This window comes from Cervus elaphus, chromosome 25, assembly GCF_910594005.1.
Source record: "Cervus elaphus chromosome 25, mCerEla1.1, whole genome shotgun sequence".
In the NCBI taxonomy this organism is placed as follows: domain Eukaryota; kingdom Metazoa; phylum Chordata; class Mammalia; order Artiodactyla; family Cervidae; genus Cervus; species Cervus elaphus.
Genome location: NC_057839.1, coordinates 18,019,996 through 18,043,975, shown reverse-complemented (window position 1 = coordinate 18,043,975; position 23,980 = coordinate 18,019,996). Strand labels below are relative to the sequence as shown.

The window sequence follows — 23,980 nt, the reverse complement described above, 5'->3', positions numbered from 1 at the left end:
TTTTGTGTGATCCAGCCTATGTTGGCAATTTGATCTCTGGTTCCTCTCCCAAATGTATATACCCATGTGACTCAAACTTTCATCTATATATGAAATATTACACTCACTCTAGAAAGTTCCCTCTCTTATGCCCATTCCCAGTCAATACCCTCCTCACCATGGTTCTAATACCTGTTACTATGGATTAGTTTTATCTGTTCTAGAACTTCATATAAATGGAGTCATATAGTATTTACTCTTTTGTGTAAGGATTTTCTCACTCAAAATTGTGTTTGGCATAATTGAAAAACACACATGTACCCCAATGTTCACTGCAACACTATTTATAATAGCTAGGACACGGAAGCAACCTAAATGTCCATCAACAAATGAATGGATAAAGAAGCTGTGGTACATATATACAATGGAATATTACTTAGCCATAAAAAGGAATGCATTTGAGTCAGTTCTAATGTGGTGGATGACTCTGGAGCCTATTATATAGACTGAAATGAGACAGAAAGAGAACAACAAATATCATATATTAATATATATATATATATGAAATTTAGGAAGATAGTACTGATGAATCTATTTGCAAGGCAGCAATGAAGATGCAGACATAGAAAACAAACTTCTGGACACAGTGAGAGAAGGAGAGGGTGGAACGAATTGAGAGTGAAGCACAGAAACATATATATTACCATATGTAAAATAGATATCCAGTGGGAATTTGCTGTGTGACACAAGAATCTCAAACCAGTGCTCTGTGACAACCTAGAGGGGTGGGATACAATAGAAGATGGAAGAGAGGTTCAAGATGGAGGGGACATATGTATACCTATGGCTGATTTGTGTTGACATATGGCAAAAAACAACAAACTATTGTAAAGCAATTATCCTCCAATTAAAGATAGATTTCTTTAAGTGAAAAAACAAATTATGTGTTTGAGATTCATCTGTGTTGTTTTGTGTATCAGGAATTTACTCCTCTTAATTATCAAGTATGAGTCTACTGTAGGAATATTCTAGTTTCTTTTTTTAATCTGAAGTATAGTCGATGTATGAGAATCTAGTTTCTTTATCCACTTTCCTCTTGACAGACACCCAAGTTATTTATAGTATTTAGTTATTTTAAATAAAACTACTCTGAACACTCTTAAAAAGATCTTTTTGTGAATAGGTTTTCATTTCTCTTGGGTAAATACCTAGAAGTGGAATTATCAGGTCATAGGAAGGTATATGTTTAGTTTTTTAAGAAACTTCCAGAACTGTTTCCAAAATTTTAACTCCTACTAACAATGTACGAGATTTGGTATTGTCAGTCTTTTTAATTTTAACCATTCTAACAGGTGTTCATCATATTAGTTTTGAGTTATAAAACAAGAATATCCATAATAGAGAGCATTTCCACAATCAACGGGTGACTTAGTTAATGTCTATATTCTTGTCCACCTATTACTACACCAGTCCAGTTCTCTTAAGTCCTAATATTAAGACACTAAATCCTGATTCTCAAGCTTAAAGAGTTGATTGATGTTTCATAAATTGGTGGTTATTTTTGAAGTTTTTAAATTCAACTTGAGCTCTAAATCACTGAGTATCATTTAAGTTCATTTTAGAGTGGTTTTCTATTAATACTTAGGCTTTCAAATTAATCAAAATAAGGTTAGTTCTTGATTTATGCTCAGTAGAAAAATAATCACACCTTATAAAATTTCTTTCACAATTAAATGTGCATCAGATTGACTCTCATAGACCTAAACTTGAATAACATAAGTAAATAGTTTTAGACTAAGCATCAATCACATGTGGTAAAGTTACCTGTAAGCTATATCAGTTCCTAGAGGAAGTATGTAGGTCTAATTTTGTTTCATGTAAAATTCTCTGTGGGCTCTCTAATTTATTCCTAGTGAGTTTCAAGCCTTTACATTGCTGTCTTCTTGACTTTTCTTCCATTTTCAAGTTCTAACTCTTGCTCACTTGTTACAAAAATAACCTAAATACTCTTAATGCTTCCCAAAAATGAATTTCAATCCACTGATCATATTAGACATATTATTATTACCCATTTGACAATTTTTCTTTTAATGAACTTTAGTAATCAATAGCAGCAACACAGCTTAGAGCTCTAAAGTAGGAGAAATAGGGCTTCCCTGGTAACTCAATGGTAAGGAATCCACTTGCCAATGCAGAAGACACTGGTTTGATCCCTGGTCCAGGAAGATCCCACGTGCTGTGGAGCAACTCAGCCTGTGTGCCACAACTACTGAGCCTGTGCCCTTGAGCCTGGGAACTGCAACCATTGAGCCCACGCGCCACAACCACTGAGGCCTGAGGACTCTAGAGCCCATGCTCTGCAACAAGAGCCACCACGATGAGTCTATATACCGCTCTAGAGAAAAGCCCCCAAAGACCCAGCATATCCAAAAATAAATAAAAATAAATAAACAAAGGAGGAGAGAGAAACTATGCAAGACCTGAGGCTAATGTAGTCTAGTCAAAGCATTGGGAAACACTAATATAAAAGATAAATTGTCCACTGCTCTCTGACTAGTTTTTTTCTTTCTTTATACTTCAGTTATCAAGATGTTAAAGGATGATCTATGGGCATATGTAAGAATTTTTAAGTAGGAAATTTATAATGCAACTTTAGTATCAATTAATTTTTGTTAGGCTGACTATATTTCTGGTAGCACCCACTCAGCTTCCTCCCATAACATTTAGGAAGGGCAAAATGGTTCCATAGTTTTGAGACTCTCCGTTGGTTACAGAGACATTAGGAAGCTTGCATCCAAGGAAATGATATGAATTAGGCATTTTAATCTCTATTCTGACGTCTATTGTTTCAGAACCACTTGATACATTGCTTTGTCTCTCACCATCTAGCTGTAAAATAATAAAATTTATTGGCTCTTAAGATATGCTAATACAGTAATCATTTGTTTAAATTACATAAAACATCATCTATATATGAAGTTCACATATTTTTGTAATGAAGCCACAAAGCACATATTTTGTACTGTTGAAAATAATATTCTGTGGCTTGGAATAATACTGTACTGTTAATTTCCCCATTCATCAAATGTATAATACATACCACATACTCATTGCAGCTTTTTTTTTTTTTAATCTGCATACAAGCCACCAGGGCCAATGTTATGCATAGGTGAAAACAAACAGCTATAATTGAAATGATGAAGCAGCACAGAAAAGACCTACCTGCTATAAAATATTTGCTCTAGTTTCTCTTTGGGATAAAGAGAATTCAAATTTTTCTATCAAAATTTATGTATTAGCAGGTAATATACCAGGATCACTTTCTTTTATATGAACCATTGATGCCCATTACTCCTTCAGAGTCTAGCAGGGCCATGAAGGGAGGGGAGGGGACACAGACATTTGGAAAGGCTGGAGTTAATATGAAATAATGAGGTGGTAGGTGTGTGTCTGTGTGTGGGTGATGGGTGTGGGTGTGGGTGTGTGTGTGTCGGAATGGGGGAAAGCTCCAAGAAGCAGAAGGACAGCTTGAGGGTAGAAAGCACCTGTGGGAAGAAGCTCTGCAAGAAAATCTGGGACTTTTGCCAGAGATACACTTGCTTCCAATGTTGGCCTAGGGCTGGACCCATGAGACACAAACGAGAAAGTAATGTAGGCTCATATTTTTCAGATAAAGCCAAATTTTGCATGTAAGCTTTTATGAAGTCCTTTGTTCTGACACAGGAAAGACAGAATAATTTTGCAGGCATCGTTCATACTCAGGCAAAAGATTTTGCATTTTTCTGTGTTACATAACCATATAGTTAGATATATGCTGGCTCATCTACTAAATAAATATTGAAAATGAAAACTTATTATTACGGTAAATTGCTGTGTAAATACAAATTCTATTTAGTGTGATTCCAGAACTTTTATAAAAATGAAGTCACCTTTTTTTTTTCTGATAATTGCCCCTGCTGTTTTGCCACTGACCACTTTACAAAGGAATCAAATCCAAATGCTGCATTGCTTAGTCAGATTTCATTGCATTTTAAATGAATGGAGATAGAAGTAAAAATACCCTAGGGTATTTGACAGAGTCCACTTTTAGGCTTCTTCCATTTATAATCTAGCTCTAAACTGTATCCCTTTTATTTAGTTTTCTTTATTCAATACATGCTATTTTAGTTACATATAAAATAGTGTCCTATCCACAACTAATTTCTGTCCTCTCAAAAAACAAAAGTGATCACTTCATGTTTTATCATATTCACATTTGTATATTTTACCATAGTTAATAGAGAATGGCTCAAGGCTTCAAATAAATTTGAGAGCATAAATTTAGTATTTATTTAGAATTAGATCATAAAGCAAAATTATTAGAATTTTATTACATTTCATTTTTCATAAATTTTTCATTTTTTCAATTAAAACACTTAATCTTTCTTAAATTAACCATAGCAAACAATAAAGGGATGTCCTTTAGACTGAGACAAAAGACCTTGATAAAAATAATTTCTATCTTGGCTCTCTAACCATGTTATCCTAGGGCCTTAATATTAAAGAGCTATCTTCTAGCTGGTAATTGAATAGCTCTTCATTAGTTTCTCCAAAAATAAGAGTTTTTAATCTAGTCTTACAGATTAGGATAGCCTTAGGTTTAAATATATTTTGGAAATTTGTTCCAATACTTAAGTTGAAAATGTCTGATATTTTCAATTACTTAAAACATTTATGATTTTAAGCTCCTAGCAGAAATCTGCTGCTGAAGGGGAAAAATATTAAGAGCTGTTAGTCAGAAAGATACTTATGTAAGAACTGTGACATTAGTTATTGGTTTGAAAGCAAAAAGTCCTATATTTTAGACTCAAGGCTTTAGAAATCTTTAGTGAGCATTTTCCCCTCTCAGAACTGAGACAAATGGCTGATGAGTGAAATCTTGAGAATGTTCACAGCTTTTCTCCTTCATTCTGTTGCAGCCCGGAAGATGGTGAGATCCATCCAGAAATCTGTCGGCTCTACATTCAGCTGCAATGCTGCTTAGAAATGTACACAACAGAAATGCTAAAATCTATATGCCTGCTGGGGTCTCTTCAATTTCATCGAAAAGGTATCTACATTTAATATATTGCCATAAACAGTGAGAAATGTTAAAGCAAAACTTATATTTTGCAAAGGCCAATATGTACCATATGTTTACCTACACACAATTAGAATATGTTCAGGAAATATTTGAAATAAATAAAAGAAGCCTATATCAGTACTATCAACATGCATAACAACCCTGATTATCTTGAACAGAAATTGTGGTAGAAACAGTTCTCAAATTTATTATCTTACCCCTCGTGAACATGATTTTGGCTAAAATCAGTGTGGGCAGTAAAACTATATAATGATCTTACTGGGGTAGTAAATGCTATCCAAAATTGCTGCTATGTCCCTAAATGTATTTGATTGCAAGATGACAAATCACAAATTGTGCCCCAAAGATAAAATAGGGGAAACTCAATAAACAATAGGGAGGCATATTAGTGACTGAAAAATTTCATCCTCTGGTTTTAACTTATAAAGAGACTATATTGGCCTAAAGAACTGAAATCTCCAGAGATGCCAGTGGCTTCAGCATGGTTTGATCAGACCTGAATTCCATTCTGAGCGATGCTCTGCCTTCTCCTGGGTGTTGGTATTAATGCTCAAACTGCCTTCCCCCACATTTACAAACTGATTCCAACAGTTTCAGTCATCACATATGCATAGAGAGAATTTCTCCCACTCTAGATTAGCTCCCTTCCCTTCCCATCCCATCCCTCTGGGTCATCTCAGTGTACCAGCTTTGAGTGTCCTGCTTCATGCATTGAACTTGGACTGGTCATCTATTTCATATATGGTAATATACAAGTTTCAATGCTATTCTCTAAAGTCATCCCACCCTTGCCTTCTCCCAGAGATTCCAAAAGTCTGTTCTTTATATCTGTGTCTCTTTTGCTGTCTTGCACATAGGGTCATTACCATCTTTCTAAATTCCATATATATGTGTTAATATACTGTATTGGTATTTTTCTTTTGGACTTAATTCACTCTGTATAATAGGCTCCAGTTTCATCTACCTCATTAGAACTGATTCAAATGTGTTCTTTTTAATAGCTGACTGATATTCCATTGTGTATATGTACCACAATTTTCTTATCCATTTGTCTACCTATGGACATCTAAGTTGCTTCCATGTCCTAACTATTGTAAACAGTGCTGTGATGAACATTGGGGTACACGTGTCTCTTTCAACTCCGGTTTCCTCGGTGTGTATGCCCAGCAGTGGGATTGCTGGGTCGTATGGCAGTTCTATTTCCAGTTTTTTAAGGAATCTCCAAACTGTTATCAGAGAAAGAAGTGGCAACCCACTCCAGTATTCTTGCCTGGAGAATCCCATGGACAGAGGTGTCCTGTAGGCTACAGTCCATGGGGTCACTAAGAGTCAGACATGACTGAGCAACTAACACACACACACACACACTGTTCTCCACAGTGGCTGTACTAGATTGCATTCCCACCAACAATGTAAAAGGGTTCCCTTTTCTCCAAACCCTCTCCAGCATTTATTGTTTGTAGACTTTTTGATTGCAGCCATTCTGACCATTTTGAGATGGTACCTCATTATGGTTTTGATTTGCATTTCTCTGATAATGAGTGATGTTGAGCATATTTTCATGTGTTTGTTAGCCATCTGTATGTCTTCTTTAAAGAAATGTCTGTTTGGTTCTTTGGCCCATTTTTTTATTGGGTCATTTGTTTTTCTGGTATTGAGCTGAATGAACTGCTTGGATATTTTTGAGATTAATTCTTTGTGAGTTGCTGCGTTTGCTAGTATTTTCTCCCATTCTGAAGGCTGTCTTTTCACCTTGATTATAGTTTCCTTTGTTGTACAAAAGCTTTTAAGTTTAATTAGGTCCCATTAGCTTAATGTTGCTTTTATTTCCATTACTGAGTGGTGGGTCATAGAGGATCTCACTATGATTTATGTCAGAGAGTACTCTGCCTATGTTTTCCTCTAGGAATTTTATAGTTTCTGGTCTTACATTTAGATTTTTAATCCATTTTGAGTTTATTTTTCTGTATGGTGTTAGAAAGTGTTCTAGTTTCATTCTTTACAGGTGGTTGACCACTTTTACCAGCACCACTTGTTAAAGAGATTGTCTTTTCTCCATTGTATAATTTTGCCTCCTTTGTCAAAGATAAGGCATCCATAGGTACGTGGATTTATCTCTGGGCTTTCTATTTTGTTCCATTGATCTATATTTCTGTCTTTGTGCCAGTACCATATTGTCTTGATGACTGTAGCTTTGTAGTATAGTCTGAAGTCAGGCAGGTTGATTCCTCCAGTTCCATTCTTCTTTCTCAAGATTGCTTTGGCTATTCAAGGTTTTCTGTTTTTCCATACAAATCATGAAATTATTTGTTCTAGTTCTGTGAAAATACCATTGGTAGCTTGATAGGGATTGCATTGAATCTATAAATTGCTTTGGGTAGTAAACTATTTTCACTATATTGATTCTTCTGATCTGCTGGATGATTGAAAAAGCGAGACAGTTCCAGATAAACATCTATTTCTGCTTTATTGACTATGCCAAAGCCTTTGACTGTGTGGATCACAATAAACTGTGGAAAATTCTGAAAGAATTTACACAGAATACCAGACCACCAGACCTGCCTCTTGAGAAACCTATATGCAGGTCAGGAAGCAACAGTTAGAACTGGACATGGAACAACAGACTGGTTCCAAATAGGAAAAGAAGTACATCAAGGCTGTATATTATCACCCTGCTTATTTAACTTATATGCACAGTACATCATGAGAAACGCTGGGCTGGATGAAGCATAAGCTGGAATCAAGATTGCGGGAGAAATATCAATAACCTCAGATATGCAGATGACACCACCCTTATGGCAGAAAGTGAAGAAGAACCAAAAAGCCTCTTGATGAAAGTGAAAGAGGAGAGTGAAAAAGTTGGCTTAAAGCTCAACATTCAGAAAACTAAGATCATGGCATCTGGTCCCATCACTTCATGGCAAATAGATGGGGAAACAGTGGAAACAGTGTCAGACTTTATTTTTTTGGGGCTCCAAAATCACTGCAGATGGTGTCTGCAGCCATGAAATTAAAAAGACATTTACTCCTTGGAAGGAAAGTTATGACCAACCTAGACAGCATATTTAAAAGCAGACACATTACTTTGCCAACAAAGGTCTGTCTAGTCAAGGCTATGGCTTTTCTAGTGGTCATGTATGGATGTGAGAGTTGGACTGTGAAGAAAGCTGAGCACCAAAGAATTGATGCTTTTAAACTGTGGTGTTGGAGAAGACTCTTGAGAGTCCCTTGGACTGCAAGGAGATCCAAGCAGTCCATCCTAAAGGAGATCAGTCCTGGGTGTTCATTGGAAGGACTGATGCTGAAGCTGAAACTCCAGTACTTTGGCCACCTCATGCGAAAAGTTGACTCATTGGAAAAGAACCCTGATGCTGGGAGGGATTGGGGGCAGGAGGACAAGGGGATGACAAAGGATGAGATGGCTGGATGGCATCACCGACTCGATGGACATGTGTTTGAGTAAACTCGGGAGTTGGTGCTGGACAGGGAAGCCTGGTGTGCTGTGATTCATGGGGTTGCAGAGTCGGACACAACTGAGCAACTAAACTGAACTGATCCATGAACATGGTATGTTTCTCCATCTATTTGTGTCATCTTTGATTTCTTTCATCAGTGGTTTATAGTTTTCTATATATAGGTCTTCTGTTTTTTTAGGTAAATTTATTCCTAAGTACTTTATTCTTTTTGTTGAAATGGTGAATGGGGTTGTTTCCCTAATTTCTCTGTTTTCTCATTGTTAATGTATAGGAATGCAAGGGATTTCTGTGTGTTAATTTTATATCCTGCAACTTTACTATATTCATTGATTAGCTCTAGTAATTTTCTGGTGGTGTCTTTAGGGTTTTCTATGTAGCGAATCATGTCATCTGCAAACAGTGAGAATCTTACTTCTTCTTTTCCAATCTGGATTCCTTTTATTCTTTTTCTTCTGTGATTGCTGTGGCTAAAACTTCCAAAAGTATGTTTAATAGTAGTGGTGAGAGTGGACACCCTTGTCTTGTTCCTGATTTTAGGGGATATGCTTTCAATTTTTTCCCATTGAGGATAATGTTTGCTATGGGTTTATTACATATGGCTTTTATTTTGTTGAGGCATGTTCCTTCTATGCCTGCTTTCTGGAGAGTTTTTATCATAAGTGGGTGTTGAATTTTGTCAAAGGCTTTCTCTGCATCTATTGAGATAATCATATGGTTTTTATCTTTCAATTTGTTAATGTGGTGTATTACATTGATTGATTTGTGGATATTAAAGAATCCTTGCATCCCTGGGATAAAGCCCACTGGCCATGATGTATGATCTTTTTAATATGTTGTTGGGTTCTGTTTGCTAGAATTTTGTGGAGGATTTTTGCATCTATGTTCATCATTGATATTGGCCTATAGTTTTCTTTTTTTGTGGCATCTTTGTCTGGTTTTGGTATTAGGGTGATGGTGACCTCATAGAATGAGTTTCCTCTACAATTTTCTGGAAGATAGGATCTTGAGTAGGATAGGTGTTAGCTCTTCTCTAAATTTTTGGTAGAATTCACCTGTGAAGCCATCTGGTCCTGGGCTTTTGTTTGTTGGAAGATTTTGTATTAGAGTTTCGATTTCTGTGCTTGTGATGGGTTTGTTAAGATTTTCTATTTCTTCCTGGTTCAGGTTTGGAAGGTTATACTTTTCTAAGAATTCATCCATTCCTTCCAAGTTGTCCATTTTATTGGCATATAAGTTGCTGATAGTAGTCTCTTACGATCCTTTGTATTTCTATTTGTCTGTTGTGATTTCTACATTTTCATTTCTAATTTTTTTGATTTGATTCTTCTCCCTTTTTTCCTTGATGAGTCTGGCTAATGGTTTGTCTATTTTATTTAACTTCTCAAAGAACCAGATTTTAGTTTTGTTTATTTTTGCTATAGTCTCTTTTGTTTCTTTTTCACTTACTTCTGCTCTGATTTTTATTGTTTCTTTCCTTCTACTAACATTGGGGTTCTTCATTTCTTTTTTCCAGATGCTTTATGTGTAAAGTTAGGTTATTTATTTGATTTTTCTCTTGTTTCTTGAGGTAAGCTTACATTGCTAAGTGCTAAGCAGTGTAACACTGCTTTTACTGAATCCCATAGGTTTTGGGTTGTCATATTTTCATTTGTTTCTATGTATATTTTGATTTCCTTTTTTATTTCTTCCATGATAATAAAAAGCACATAGATTCTTAACTGATCATTTCATCTGACCTGCACTGCCTCCTGTCTTCACTGTCAGTCTCTGATTGATGCCCTTCTCTGTCTCTTCCTTTAAAAATATAAGCCCTTGCTCCCTGCTCTAGCATCTTACCATCTAAGTAAAACTCTTAAAAGAGTATACCTAAGAGCACCTTTGACTTCTCCTCTTTGTAGGACTAAGTCTCCATTTGGATTTCTATTTTATTCTCCTAAAGTACTACTTAGAATGTAAATCGTTAGTACTACTTAGAAGGTACTACTTACAAAATTATCCAGGATGCTGCATAAACATGGAGATGCACGGATCCTGTCCAGGACCCACTGAATCAGAATCTGGGGGCACTCCAGGTGATTCTGAAACATAGTGAAGATGGATAACCATTTAGCTACCCTTTGAAACAAAAGGAAATAACCCCATTGTATGTATAAAAATTGAAACTTCCAAACTCTTACCTAGCTATTCTTACTCATCTAAGTACATACATGTTGTATGCTTTCTTCTTTATCAACACTAGAAAGAAATTTGTCTACCAAGATTTAAGATGCCAGAAAATACACTCTTTATCCAGTGATAGCTCTAGTGTGGCCTTGGGCTAGGAAGGGTCTAGGTGATCTCACAAAGTCCCTTCCTGAAATAAAATACATTTGACCCTTCTGAATTCAAACAATGGCAGATCATGCACTATGCTTACAATCTGTGGCCGTTTGAATCTATGGATGTGGAACCACAGATACAGATGACTGACTATGGGACTTGAGCATCCATGGATTTTGGGGTTCAGGGTATGTTCTAAAACCAACCACCCCAACTCCACCACACACACATACAGATACTGAGGGATGAGTGTAGTCCTCAGAATCTTAGGGGAATGGTGATTGCCATTCTAGTCTGTAACATTCAATCTCTTTCTGCTTAGAATCTCTTTCTGGTATGTTTCTTTTAATACTATAGTAAAAATTTGTATTTTGGTAACTTTTAGGTTAGCTACTTTCTTTTTTCCGCTAATTTCTTATTACAGTTTGGCCACTTCTCTTATTTATTCTATTTCATCAAGGATGGGGGGCGGGGAATTGCAATTGAGTCATTATTTTGGCTCTATATGAGAGTCTGTGGTCAATTTTTTATTGTGATTAGATTCTGAAGCCAAATTATTTTGCAGTTATCTGTACTTTTAATTTACTTTTATTTCTAATTACCTCCCTGATTGCTACCAGAAGTCCAGAAAGGATTGTATATCACATTTAGTTTTACTATTGTATTTTGTATTGAGTAGTCATGTGTTTACTCTTTGGAGGAAAAGGGCACACAAGGTTACTGCAGGGGTGAGGAGTACAGTTTATTTCTGAGAAAAACAGCCTCAAATCATTTTAAAGCTTCTGCAGGGAGCTTGAATTTAATAATGAAGATTGTCCTTCTCTCTCAATTAAGCAAATTATAAATATCCTTCATTAACAATACATTCAGTGGCTCTTCATGCTTTCTGCATACCTCATGTTTCTCAATTTTTGCTGTCTCATAAGTCTGATTGGTACAATCTAGTTGGAAATCTTTTATACTTATAAGATCCCGCTATTGCCAAAAATGAAGACAAACAGTACTAAGGTGATTGTCCTATTTCATGGCCAACAAAATTAAAGTAGATTACAGAAATATGAGGTAAAAATACACATTTAATAAAGGCTATTAGATTATGCTATACAAGTGTGGTTCTGAAAAACTGTTATGAGAATATGACAGATAGGAATAATTTTAGGCATTGTGTAGCCTCATATTCTAACAGTTTTCAGTTGTAGGTTGCACTATTATTTGACAAAGTCTAATTTCTATGTTTATAGTGAAAAATAATTGCTCTCACATCTTCACAGTTAATTAGGTAGGAAATCTTTTCCCACAACTGAATCCATGTATCACATTGACCATTAACGCCTGTTTTCTGACACCAGATAAAATGAGACCTCAGGATTCATTCACTCCAGTGGCAGAAAGCGAAGCCAGGTTTCTAAGAGAATTCAATAATTCTGCTGTTTTGCCCACAGCTTTCCTCTGCCCCATTCTACTCCCAGTCGGTCAGTTTTCACAACATTCCCATTCTAGAAGAAGCAGAGATGAGAGAACACTCCAGTGCAAGCGCCCTTCACATGTGAACTTGCTCTTTCCGTTTTTATGCTCATTTCTCCTCACTCTGTCAAGCACTTTCTCTGACTCTGCTCCAACCCTCTGCCATCGCTTACAGTCAGATTTTCCCCAGGTCGTTTGAGGTATACCGCCCTCCCTTCCTCCTCCTAAGATCTGAGATAAGATAGATTCTTCTCCTGTATTATGCCACTAGGATATATACAGATAGAAAAAATGCAGAGGAAATGTAACCACAAAAAGGAAAAGGAGAGAGAAATGTTGACAGTTAAAAATTCTTAATTCAAAATCCAGTGGGAGTTGAGAGATCAAGATGCTCTAATAAGAAATTAATGAACAGCCATCCATCCAGCAAAAACAGGATAAGCTCAAGACAAAGAATAGCATATGAGCAATAAAGACTCCTGGGTATTCCATCTCCTATTAAGGAATGTAAAGAAAATGACCCACACCAATAAAAGAAACAAGCAACATAAAGACAGAAATAGAATAGAGCCACAAGCCTTACTTTCCAATGTAATGAGGCAATTGATACTAAAATAGAACATTAGGTTAGAAGAAATGAAGCAGGATAAATCTTAAAATAGATTATGATTCAAATTATGGTGGACACATGCATTTGTCCTTTGAACAAATATTTATTGAGCACCTATCATATGCAAGGTACTGGGAGACTGAAATTATCAGGACTACAGAGATAGATCTGTGTTCTTATTGAGTATACAGTCTCATGCAGAGAAATAGGCAGGGAGGAAAGTTCTAAAAATCCCAAACACTAATAATTACAATGTCAATAATTAAAATAGAGTAGGTAATGTAATAGAACATGACCATGACTGGGTGACTACTTTAGAAGGGGTGGTCAAAACTCTCTGAGGAGACAGAACTTAATCTGAGATTTAATGACAAGAAGAACACAACTTCATAAACATTTGTATCTAATGCAAAGGACCCAAGACCAGAACAAGTTTGTGCTATTTGAAGAACATAAATATAAACAACTTCTGGAATCTAAGGGCAGTCTAACACCATCTCTTATTCTGTCTCCTTGTCTTAAATACCAAACAGGGAGCAGGATACCATATTCATCACCTTTAGTCAAAGTAGACGTCAGCTGAGGACTAGGAAAATAACAATGATCACAACTTCCACTTGTTGTGTACCTTCTACTTGCCAGGTGCTTTATCCATGCCATCTTATTTCATACTCAACATTGTTTTTCCCATTTTACAGATGGAGAAGCTGAGGCTCAAAGAAGTAACTTGTCCAGGGTCACCTATCACATTCATCCCCTCTACAAAGTTTGTGACTGTTCTACCACACCAAACCATTGCCCACTAATCTACCTTGGAGAAAGGCAAGAGAACATATCAAATGGAGAAACGAAAAATACTAGACTAGCACCATGAGCTGAATTTATTCTCAGATCTGACTTAATTATTGGTGTGCATATTTCAAGACACCATGTTTAATGAATTGCTAAAATTCATTGTGCATTTTATTTCTTACCAAAAGAAGTTCAGAGAGTTACTTCTAAGATGGGAGGGAAAGTGAACTCCATCAATCACTTAATGATTTACAAAATATTTTGATTTGGGTAAAGAAGTTTAATTCTGCCTAGGAAATGCTTATATTTAGGAAAATGAAATGAAGCTTTCATGTGATACAAAGTGAGCATAATTTTAGCTATGACACCCATTCTGGGAAAGTTGAGGTTAATTAACTACACAGTTGATACCTCCTATACATTGTTCTGCTCTACCTTAGGGGCTGGAAATGGAGCAATGAAAGCCTCACAGGGACCCCCCTCAAACGTGCTTCTACTGTCTCCAGTGTCCTGTTATTCTGCTTCCTCCATGCAGCTAGGAGAACCACCAAGATGACTACTACTCTGGGGGCAGTGATAGGACTGTAGTGTCATAAGGAGTATAGAGGACATAGGGCAGTGGGAGGGGCTGGGAAGAGGGAGATAGCTCTGTCTCTTCTCTAAATTAGAAAATGTTCATTTCCCAGCATATGGGCAAGAAAAGAGCTCTGTTTATGGTAAAAGTATTATTTTTCCACTAAATGTTTTATGGCACTATGAATATCTCACCACAGTGTAGAAGAGCCTTTGAAACTATTTTTCAATACAGGTAAACAACTAACTGAATTAATATAACATATTTTTATTTAAATTACTTGCTTTTCAGAAATGCAAGGATAAAAGTGAATTACTTAACAGCCTACATTTCCCCACTCCTTTTCACAGTGCATGGAGTTACAAAGCTTCTACCAGTTATGAAAATGCATGAGAACAAGCGTAGCCATGTGGATAAGCTTCCACACATCTCCTGTAAGCTCTGTTCATTTAGTTGCTCACAGCACAAAAACCATCCCGGGAGCCTTCCCTAGATATAGTATCATAGCAGATAATGTGTCTGGAGCACAGAGGACATGAGAAATTTGCCCCTGCCATCAAGGAAATGATAGTGCAGTGATTTAATATTTGCTCAGAGAAGATTAGTTTGTTTTGATTCCTAGGGAAATTCACACAAATGACTAAAGTTGACTACGGTGGACATCAGAGGCCAAACTCAGGGCCTCCAAGGGGACGCTATGGCAGTGCTTTCTGCCGTCACTCTGCGCTGAAGACCGAGTGGCAGCAAGAAGGAGTGGAGGGGAGGGAAGAGAGGAAAATAGTCAGAGAAGACAGAATGGGAGAAGTGAGATCAGGAGTAGCAAAGAGGTCTCCAGAGTGGAGGGCGATAAAGGGGCCGCCACTCTAAATAAAAGACCCCAGCCCAGTCTCCTGGGGCTAGTGAAGTCCTAGGATTTGGAGGTGGACGGAGCTCTGTGGGACTTTGAGGCTGCCTCACAATCAGATGTGTTTTTGTTCCTCCTCAACAACTGACCGTTTCTCACGAATATAAGAATAACCAGCCCTCCAAACTGGTATGTGCTTCATGGGTGGTTTCCTTTAACTTTTTCTCAAACATGCCTGTTATAGTATCCATAAACAGGCTAAAAATACATGGAAATCCCAAAGGAGCTGAAGGCCAAAAGCTTTGCACAGGCCTGAGGAACGTGGCTAACTTTTTGATGTCTTAGTTCTCGACAGGGTGAAGCCAGCTTAGTGTGATTTTAAGGTGCTCTAAAGGCTCTCCTTCTCCCCTCCCTCCATCTCCTCCCTGAGAAAATACTTGTTCACTGAGGCCTGAAATTGATTTTTCAGGGGACAGAGTTTTTCATTTCATAAAAAAAAAAAAAAATGATTTTAAATGCACAGTCACTCTTGGGCAAAATAAAACTTTGACTTGAAGTTACTGTCTGGAAGCAGCCTGACCCTTTTCCTGAGAGTAGCACAGACACCATCTGAGGTGCTCCTTCCGAGGATCGCTGGTCAAAGGGGGGAAGCTGGGGATGCAGAACTGAGATCTTCCACTGTCTGGGTATGTGGGGCACTCCCCTGCTGACTTTCTGATGGGGCTCAAAAGAACATCTAGCCTCTCCAACCTCATCTCTAACCAGTCACCCCACCTGCCCTCCAAACCCTGCTGGCCACATTCAAGGAATCTTGAACTGCTTTGAGGAACCTGAATTTGGAAGTTCTTTCCAGTTGCCCCTCTGCCTATAACATATTGCCCACCCTACCCTGTCCCACAACCACCTCTTCACATAGTCTACCCTTGCACTTTCTTTGAGTTGAAACTTAGATGGGACTTCCCTGCAGAGAGCTTTCCCTGGCTCTCCATGGCTGGACCTATGCCCACCCAGTGTGTTCCCCAGGCACATGTTAAATTGAGGGGTAGACATCTGATTTGTTGTCTGTTGTCCTCTCTAGAATTGATCACCTCGAGCGTGTTCACCATTACTTTCAGTTAATAATTATTGAATAAGCAAAATGAATTTGCTTTCATGCTGTTGTTGAAAGAGAGGGAAGATATAATGGAAAGAATAAATCCATATTGGTTCTTTTATTTGTCAGGGTAGGGTACCAACTGCATGAAACAATAACAAATCTCAATGGATTAGAACAAAAACAGTTCACCATTCACCCGTGTCAGAGTCCAACCCCAGAACTGGGGTGGGCTGGGCCCTTTCGTTCTTTCCACTCCCCACATCCATCCAATAGTCAGGGGAGAAAAGAAAGCATAAGGGTTCCTATGGGAGGATTTTTAGAAGCTCATCTGGAAGACGCATACATCATTCTTACTAAGAATTCATTTGCCAAAACTCTGTCACACAGGGGAAAAAAAAAGAGGGAGAAAAGGAGAAAAAAAAAACAGAAGTAGGCAAACACAAAACAGTCTCCCATGGCCCTGAAAAACGAGGAAGGATGATTTCAACAAGCCAGAAATTGAGGAATTTCTCAAAGCTCAAAAGCAATGGAGATTGGATTGGTGGATATAAATGAAGAAAGGAAGCCAGAGCCGATAAGAAACTCAAAGAGAAACAAAAGAAATTCATGCAGGAGAAAAATACTACAAAAATAAAATCGATTCTAGAGATACTTCAACCTAAGAGTCAACAAATGCAAATCACAGGAAGGATCTCTGGAAACGCTATCAGGGAAATGAATGTTCGAAATTGCATTCAGCAAGAGCTGGACTACCCCACACTGAGTAACTGAGATAGGCGTTGCTTGCCCAGGAGGACACCTGCTGTGAGTGTCAGAACTGGGCGGCAAAGCAGAACAGAGGGTGAAATAACTCAAATCCTCCATGAGGGCAGCTGCAGAACAGGAGAGGGAGCAGAAGACTGCAGTGTTTTTTCTCAGACTAAAGCATTCCACCTATCTCTTTGGAGTAGAACTCGTAAACAAGAAACTCAAAGCAAACACGGGACCCAAGAAATAGGATGTGTACCCAGGTCAGCTTATCAGTGGAGACGAGAAGCACCCAGAAGACAAGCTGTAGACATGCACTGTCCAGCCAAACACCTGCTCCTTTTCCAGTCACCAGAAGAAAGATGCTCATCAGAATGATAGGTAAACAGGAAAACGAACACCCTGAAAGGGATGTACCAAATGGCAATATGCAAACAGCTAATGCTTGATGAACAGATTTTAAGTAGAAACAGATGAAGAATTTAAAATATAAATGTAATCAATAGTCTCAGAGAGATTTATTTTAGGTCTGTCACACCTCAGAAACAGTCATTACAGCAATAAGAAATCTGTCAGTTTTGTTGGAAATGGAAGTGTTATCTATCAAATAAAATTTCAGTAGATGGTTTAATTAGTGTTGGGAGACAGTTTTTCAGTCTCTTGCATGTCTGCATATCTTACAAAGTGAGACACTGACTGCCTTTGTTTTACACTATCTTTTCAACAATGTTTATTTCGTAAATATCTTGAAAAAGAGAGACTGTGTGTCCCTCCAGAGCAAGGCATGCTTACAATTCAGTATAATGAAAATATTTCCCTCCGAAGCAAAGCGCGGACATGCTTATAGAAGACTTTGGATCCTTAAGCTCAGGGCTCTCATCTCCTGTGTGTGTGGAGTATGATCTGGCCCTTCCGGTGTCTCAAGAAATTAACACAAATGCTGCTACTCTAGTCCTGCTTTGTGTACGAAGTTGTCTTTGTCTCTAACCTAGGAGTCTTGTGTCTCTTTCCAGTACCCATGAGATTGTGGCAGATTAACACACATAGAGGGAATTCAGACACTTCACAGTTCTTAACAATTATTATAATGGAAATACTGAGAGCTTAAAATAGGGACTTGTGGTTAAGACTATGGGCTTCCAATGCAGAGAGTGCTGGTTCGGTCCCTGGTCAGGGAACTAAATCCCACAGGCTTTGCAGTGCAGCCAGAACAAACAGAAACCCATAAAACAGGGAGCTGAAAGGTCAAGTCAAGCTACTCTCCCAGAACACAGTCCCCACAGTGAATATAGAATATAGGGGATAAATAGGATCCAGAGACTCTAACGTGAAATAGGAATTCTGATAGACCTGAGAAAATATAATCAACAAAAATAGAAAAGCTTTTCCCAAACCCAACGGAAGAAATATTTACATTGAAAAGGCTGTAACATCTCAATAAATCACTCCACATATTACTTAATAATTACAAAGGGAAAAGGATTCCTCCACCTATAAATGCTGGAAGAAATCACCTTAACCACGCGATCAGTACTTAACTAACCTCATTAATAATGGAGCAAATACTTATGTGCTTTCTAATGCAATGCACTAAAAAGGACGCAGTATTACTTCTATAATATTCTCACTAAAAATGTTTACTCTGAATCTAGACTTGTGGAAACAATCAAGACAATTCTATATTTAAAGACATTCTTTAAAACAACTGGCCTGGACACTGTTCAAAAATATCAACGTCATGAGGGATGAAAAAAGACCAGGAATCTATTCTAGATTAAAAGAGAATAAAGAAACATCACAGATAAATGTGGTGCATAGGCCTTAATTGAATCCCTCAATGTAAAAAGAAAGCTAAAAGTGACATTACTGGAAAAACTGGATATTGTGGAATATTTGGAAAACTGGAAAATTTGGATATAGATATATTAAATAATAAAGTGAAAATGTTTGTTGCTCATTGTGTCCAACTCTTTACAACCCCATGGGCTGTAGGCTGCCAGGCTCCTCTGTCCATGGAATTTTCCAGGCAAGAATAGTAGAGTGGGTTGCCATTTCCTTCTCCAGGGGATCTTCCTGACCCAGGGATCCAACTGGGATCTCCTGCATTGCTAGCAGATTCGTTACCATCTGAGCCACCAGGGAAGCCCATCTATTAAATAATAGTATTGCATCAAATTGAATTGAATCATGGATTTAGTTAAAGTTAAATAAAGTTTTTCATGTGATAATGGTTTTAAGACCATATAGGAAAATATTCTTGAGGAGATATATGTTGAAGTATTTGGGATGAAATATCATTAATGTCTGTAACTTTTACATGGCCTGTCAAAAATTATAAACATTGTATATATATATATAAATTATATACATAATCTTATATGTGAAATATATATATGTGCATATATATGTATACACAGAGAGAGAGGGAGAGAGACAAAAGAAAAATATGGCTAAACCAACAACACTGTAAAGCAATTTTCCTCCAATTAAAAAATAAGTTAAAAAAAGAAAACTAGGTCTAAATATTAACAATTGGTGAAACTAGAATATTTGGATGTTCATTGAATTATTCTTGAAATTTGCTATAGATTTGAAGTTTTTCAATATAAAATAATTGGAGAAAATAGACTGCAAATGCAAGTCAAATGTCAAAAAAGGAGTAATGTATAAAGTACTCATATCTAGACATATTTAGGAACCATTTCATAACTCAATGTTTAAAGATAAAAAAATTTTCAGAGGGCCATAAACAGTCTACATACATAACATCCTTGGATGTATATATATAGAAGAAAGACAATAATATCAGCCAAGTTCTGAAAGAAACCTAGAACATAGATTTTTATATCCAGCCAATTAGAATTTAAGTGCGAGTACAGAGAGAGAAGCAAAAAGTATTTTCAGTAATATGAAGACTAAGAAATTTTGTATTCAGAGATCTCCTCTGAAATAGTCAAAGATATATTCCAGAAAAATTAAAATGAATCCAGGAAAGAGGAAGATATGAAGTCCAAGAAGCAGTGGTATATAAAGAAATTGTCAGCCAGCAATATGCAGCATTAGAAATTAGAAACAGTTACAATAGAAAGCTATACTATTAAAAATGTAATTAGTAGATGATTTTCTAGGACAAATAAATTACCAGACTCAAGAAAAGCAAAATCTTTTAATAAACCATGAAACCCAGACAGTACTGAAGAAGTAATCAATGAGTCATCTTTTGCTAAAGTTCCAAATTTCATATGCTAATAATTTATAGTTTCACTTGCAGTGGAAATTATCATTATCTGTCATGGAGAGAGGATTCTTTCAAATTAGCAAGACAGCCCAAGTGATATGAACAGAAAATGTAAAGAAGAAATGAATACAGGTAGCCAATTAACTTACAAAAAATATTAAGTTTAATCTCAGTTCAGTTCAGTTGCTCAGTTGTGTCCAACTCTTTGAAACCCCATGGACTGCAGCACACCAGGCCTCCCTGTCCATCACCAACTCCCAGAGTTTACTCAAAATCATGTCCATTGAGTCAGTGATGCCATCTAACCATCTCATCCTCTGTCATCCCCTTCTCCTCCTGCCTTCAATCTTTCCCAGCATCAGGGTCTTTTCAAATGAGTCAGCTCTTCGCATCAGGTGGCCAAAGTATTGGAGTTTCAGCTTCAGCATGAGTCCTTTCAATGAACACCCAGGACTGATCTCCTTTAGGATGGACTGGTTGGATCTCCTTGCAGTCCAAGGGACTCTCAAGAGTCTTCTTCAACACCACAGTTCAAAAGCATCAATTCTTCGGTGCTCAGCTTTCTTTATGGTCCAACTGTCACATCCATACATGACTACTGGAAAAACCATAGCCTTGACTAGACAGACCTTTGTTGGCAAAGTAATGTCTCTGCTTTTAAATATGCTGTCTAGGTTGGTCATAACTTTCCTTCCAAAGAGTAAGCGTCTTTTAATTTCATGGCTGTGGTAACCATCTGCAGTGATTTTGGAACCCAAGAAAAGTAAGTCTGTCACTGTTTCCCCATCGATTTGCCATGAAGTGATGGGAACAGATGCCTTGATCTTAGTTTTCTGAATGTTGAGCTTTAAGCCAACTTTTTCACTTTCCTCTTTCATTTTCATCAACAGGCTCTTTAGTTCTTCTTCATTTTCTGCCATAAGGGTGGTGTCATCTGCATATCTGAGGTTATTTATATTTCTCCTGGCAGTCTTGATTCCAGCTTGTGCTTCATCCAGCCCAGCGTTTCTCATGATGTACTCTGCATTTAAGTTAAATAAGCAGGGTGACAACATACAGCCTTGACGTACTCCTTTTCCTATTTGGAACCAGTCTGTTGTTCCATGTCTAGTTCTAACTATTACTTCTTGACCTGCATAAAGGTTTCTCAAGAGGCAGGTCAGGTGATCTAGAATTCCCATCTCTTTAAGAATTTTCCAGAGTTTGTTGTGGTCCACACAGTCAAAGGCTTTGGCATAGTCAATAAAGCAAAAGTTGATATTTTTCTGGAACTCTGTGCTTTTTCAATGATCCAAATTTAATCTCAGTAGTAATAAAAGAGAGGGGAAAAGAACTTCAGTGAAAGATTCTATTTTCCCCCATCAAATAAGCAAAAATTAAATATTGATAATTAAAAGTTCTGGCAAAAGTACATGGAAATGGATTCTCTCATTCAGAGTTGGTGGAAGTGAAATGTAAATTAGCATAGCCTGTGACTTCCCTGGTAGTCCATGGTAAAGACTCTGCCTTCCAATTTAGGGGACGCAGGTTCAAACCCTGGTTGGGGAACTAAGATCCCTCGTGCTGTGGGGCAACAAAACCCATCCTCCACAACAAGAAAACCTGCACACCACAGCAAAGACCCAACACCCGCCCCCCAAAAAATTAGCATAGCCTTTTTGGAGGCCAGTTTGGCAATATGCATTAAAGTACAAAATGTGAATACATGTACTTTGTCCCAGTTTTCTGTATTAAAGGATCTGTCCTATACAAATACTGGCATATGGTAAAGAAAGGGAAGAATTACGATGTCAATTCCTTGCTGGGGAATATGCATCCATTAAAAAGCATGAAATAAATCAGAATGCACTAATATGAAAGTATCTCTAACCATGATAACGTGGCAAAGAAAGTTGTATAATATATATAATTATTTTTTAATGCCATACATCTATTGAAATTGTCCAATGTGTAAGACTTCATCCTTGGTACTGGACTTACAGAACTGAAGAAAACAGATAAATTCCTGACCTTACAGGCTTTAAATATCCAGTCTGGAGATGAGTGATTAGAGTAGGGTTAGGGCAAGCAAATAATAAACTAGTTAGCAAATACATAATTTCCAACAGTGGTAAGTTCTATGAAGGCAATACATAGGGACTGTAGTGGGAAAGAGGCCCAGTGTCAAGTCAGTGCTCTCAGTAAATGAGAGCAGTTTTGATCTGAATACATGTTCTGAAATTGAAAACCACTCCAGTCTCCTGTCTTATTATGTGCCAGCCAGAGAAGATATAGTATGATCGAAATTCTGCAGAGCTTTTGTGAGCTGACAGAAAGCACCAAACTGCAGGTCCAGCATCCAGGTTTTCCATTCTTGTTCATCTGCATTAGCAGAGTTAGATCTAGGCTCCGAAAATGAGGGAAAAGGGGGTATACTTGGCATTGCAAGCTCATAGGCATGTTTCAGGAATACATGAGTAGGTATGTTCCTTTGAGAAAGTTATAGAATGTATTGCCTTATGTAAGTAGAATTAGCACAGGCAGTAAGAGTAAACAAAGTGACTGTGGACTGGAGTCCATATAAGCCTTCGTGTGTAAGAGGTGAATATATGAAGGAGGTAGAGGGGGGACTTTAAGTCAGAACATCACACCACCTTGAGTTCTCCCCTGTTCCCATGAATGAAAGCTTTGGGCTCTCTAGTCCTGACCACAGGACAAGGGCTACAGTGGTCCCACGCCAAGCAGAGCCCATAAAGCAGAGAATTTGTGTGACTCTTCTGGGTCTCCAATTTACTGCTCAAACATACTCTATTCTCCACAGCATTTCAGCACCAAAGGAGCAGAACAGGAGCCAGGCGTGCTTTCAGATGGGCCTCTCCTTTAGAGCTTTGGGCTGTTTGTGGGGGGGACACACCCTGTTTTGTCTCTCGCTCAAGTCTTAGCCACCACTGCTCAGACTCATATCCCAAGGCTGAATGCTCAGAGGTGGGTGCCACATGGACTGCACTTGAGCATTCTACCAGGAGATGAGTGCAAATGCTAAGAAGTCAATGCCTTACAACTGGGAAATGGTAATAGGCTAAATTATGTACTTAATTAATCTCATCAAGAGAAATACCATAAAACTGGAAAAGCAATTCCATCACCCAGGATCAGTGTGTATAAAGTATACATAAAGGATCAAAAATTTCACCAGTAAACTTGTGTTTGTGCTTTGGCTGAATATGCAGAGGTCCATTTCTACTGTAGGCTGATGAATGGTACACAGTTAATTACCAGTTAATTGCTTGTTTCTTTCTCCTTGTGTTGCTACCTCATGGGTTAGAAATAACAGGGATAAAATTTTTGCTAGACCCCTTCAAATCAGGAACCCAAGGGAAAAGATTCCCATTAGATTTTACCATAACAGTCTGCTTTTTCTTAAGTGTTTTTATTTTTTGGCGTTTTTTTTAACATGCAAAAACAATTATATGATGATTAAGGAAACTGAGCTAAGAGGTAACGAGGTGGTGCTGCTATCTCATGAACATTCAATGATACAGGCTGTAATGATTTCTTGGCAACTAGTCTAGAGCTGTAATTACATATTACAAATAAAACTCGTTGAAAGAGTGAAACAGTATAGCTATCCACTTTTTACCAGATTAGATCATATTATACAACAGCTTTGTAATTATTTGTAAATTTTTCAAATTGTCTATCTCCAGCACTTTAAGCTCCACGAGGCAAAGACTATGTCT

The 23,980-nt window shown here is 37.5% G+C and overlaps 1 protein-coding gene across 2 annotated transcripts in view; it reads left to right on the top strand.

The window, feature by feature from the left end:
* The window catches only part of LOC122683775 (regulator of G protein signaling 7 binding protein), a 107,464-nt gene that overhangs the window by 62,255 nt on the left and 21,229 nt on the right, over positions 1-23,980 (top strand). For both annotated transcript variants that reach the window (XM_043887609.1, XM_043887610.1), the window contains exon 3: positions 4,938-5,068. In XM_043887609.1, the coding sequence (XP_043743544.1) occupies positions 4,938-5,068 (131 nt within the window). The remainder of the gene's footprint in view (positions 1-4,937; positions 5,069-23,980) is intronic.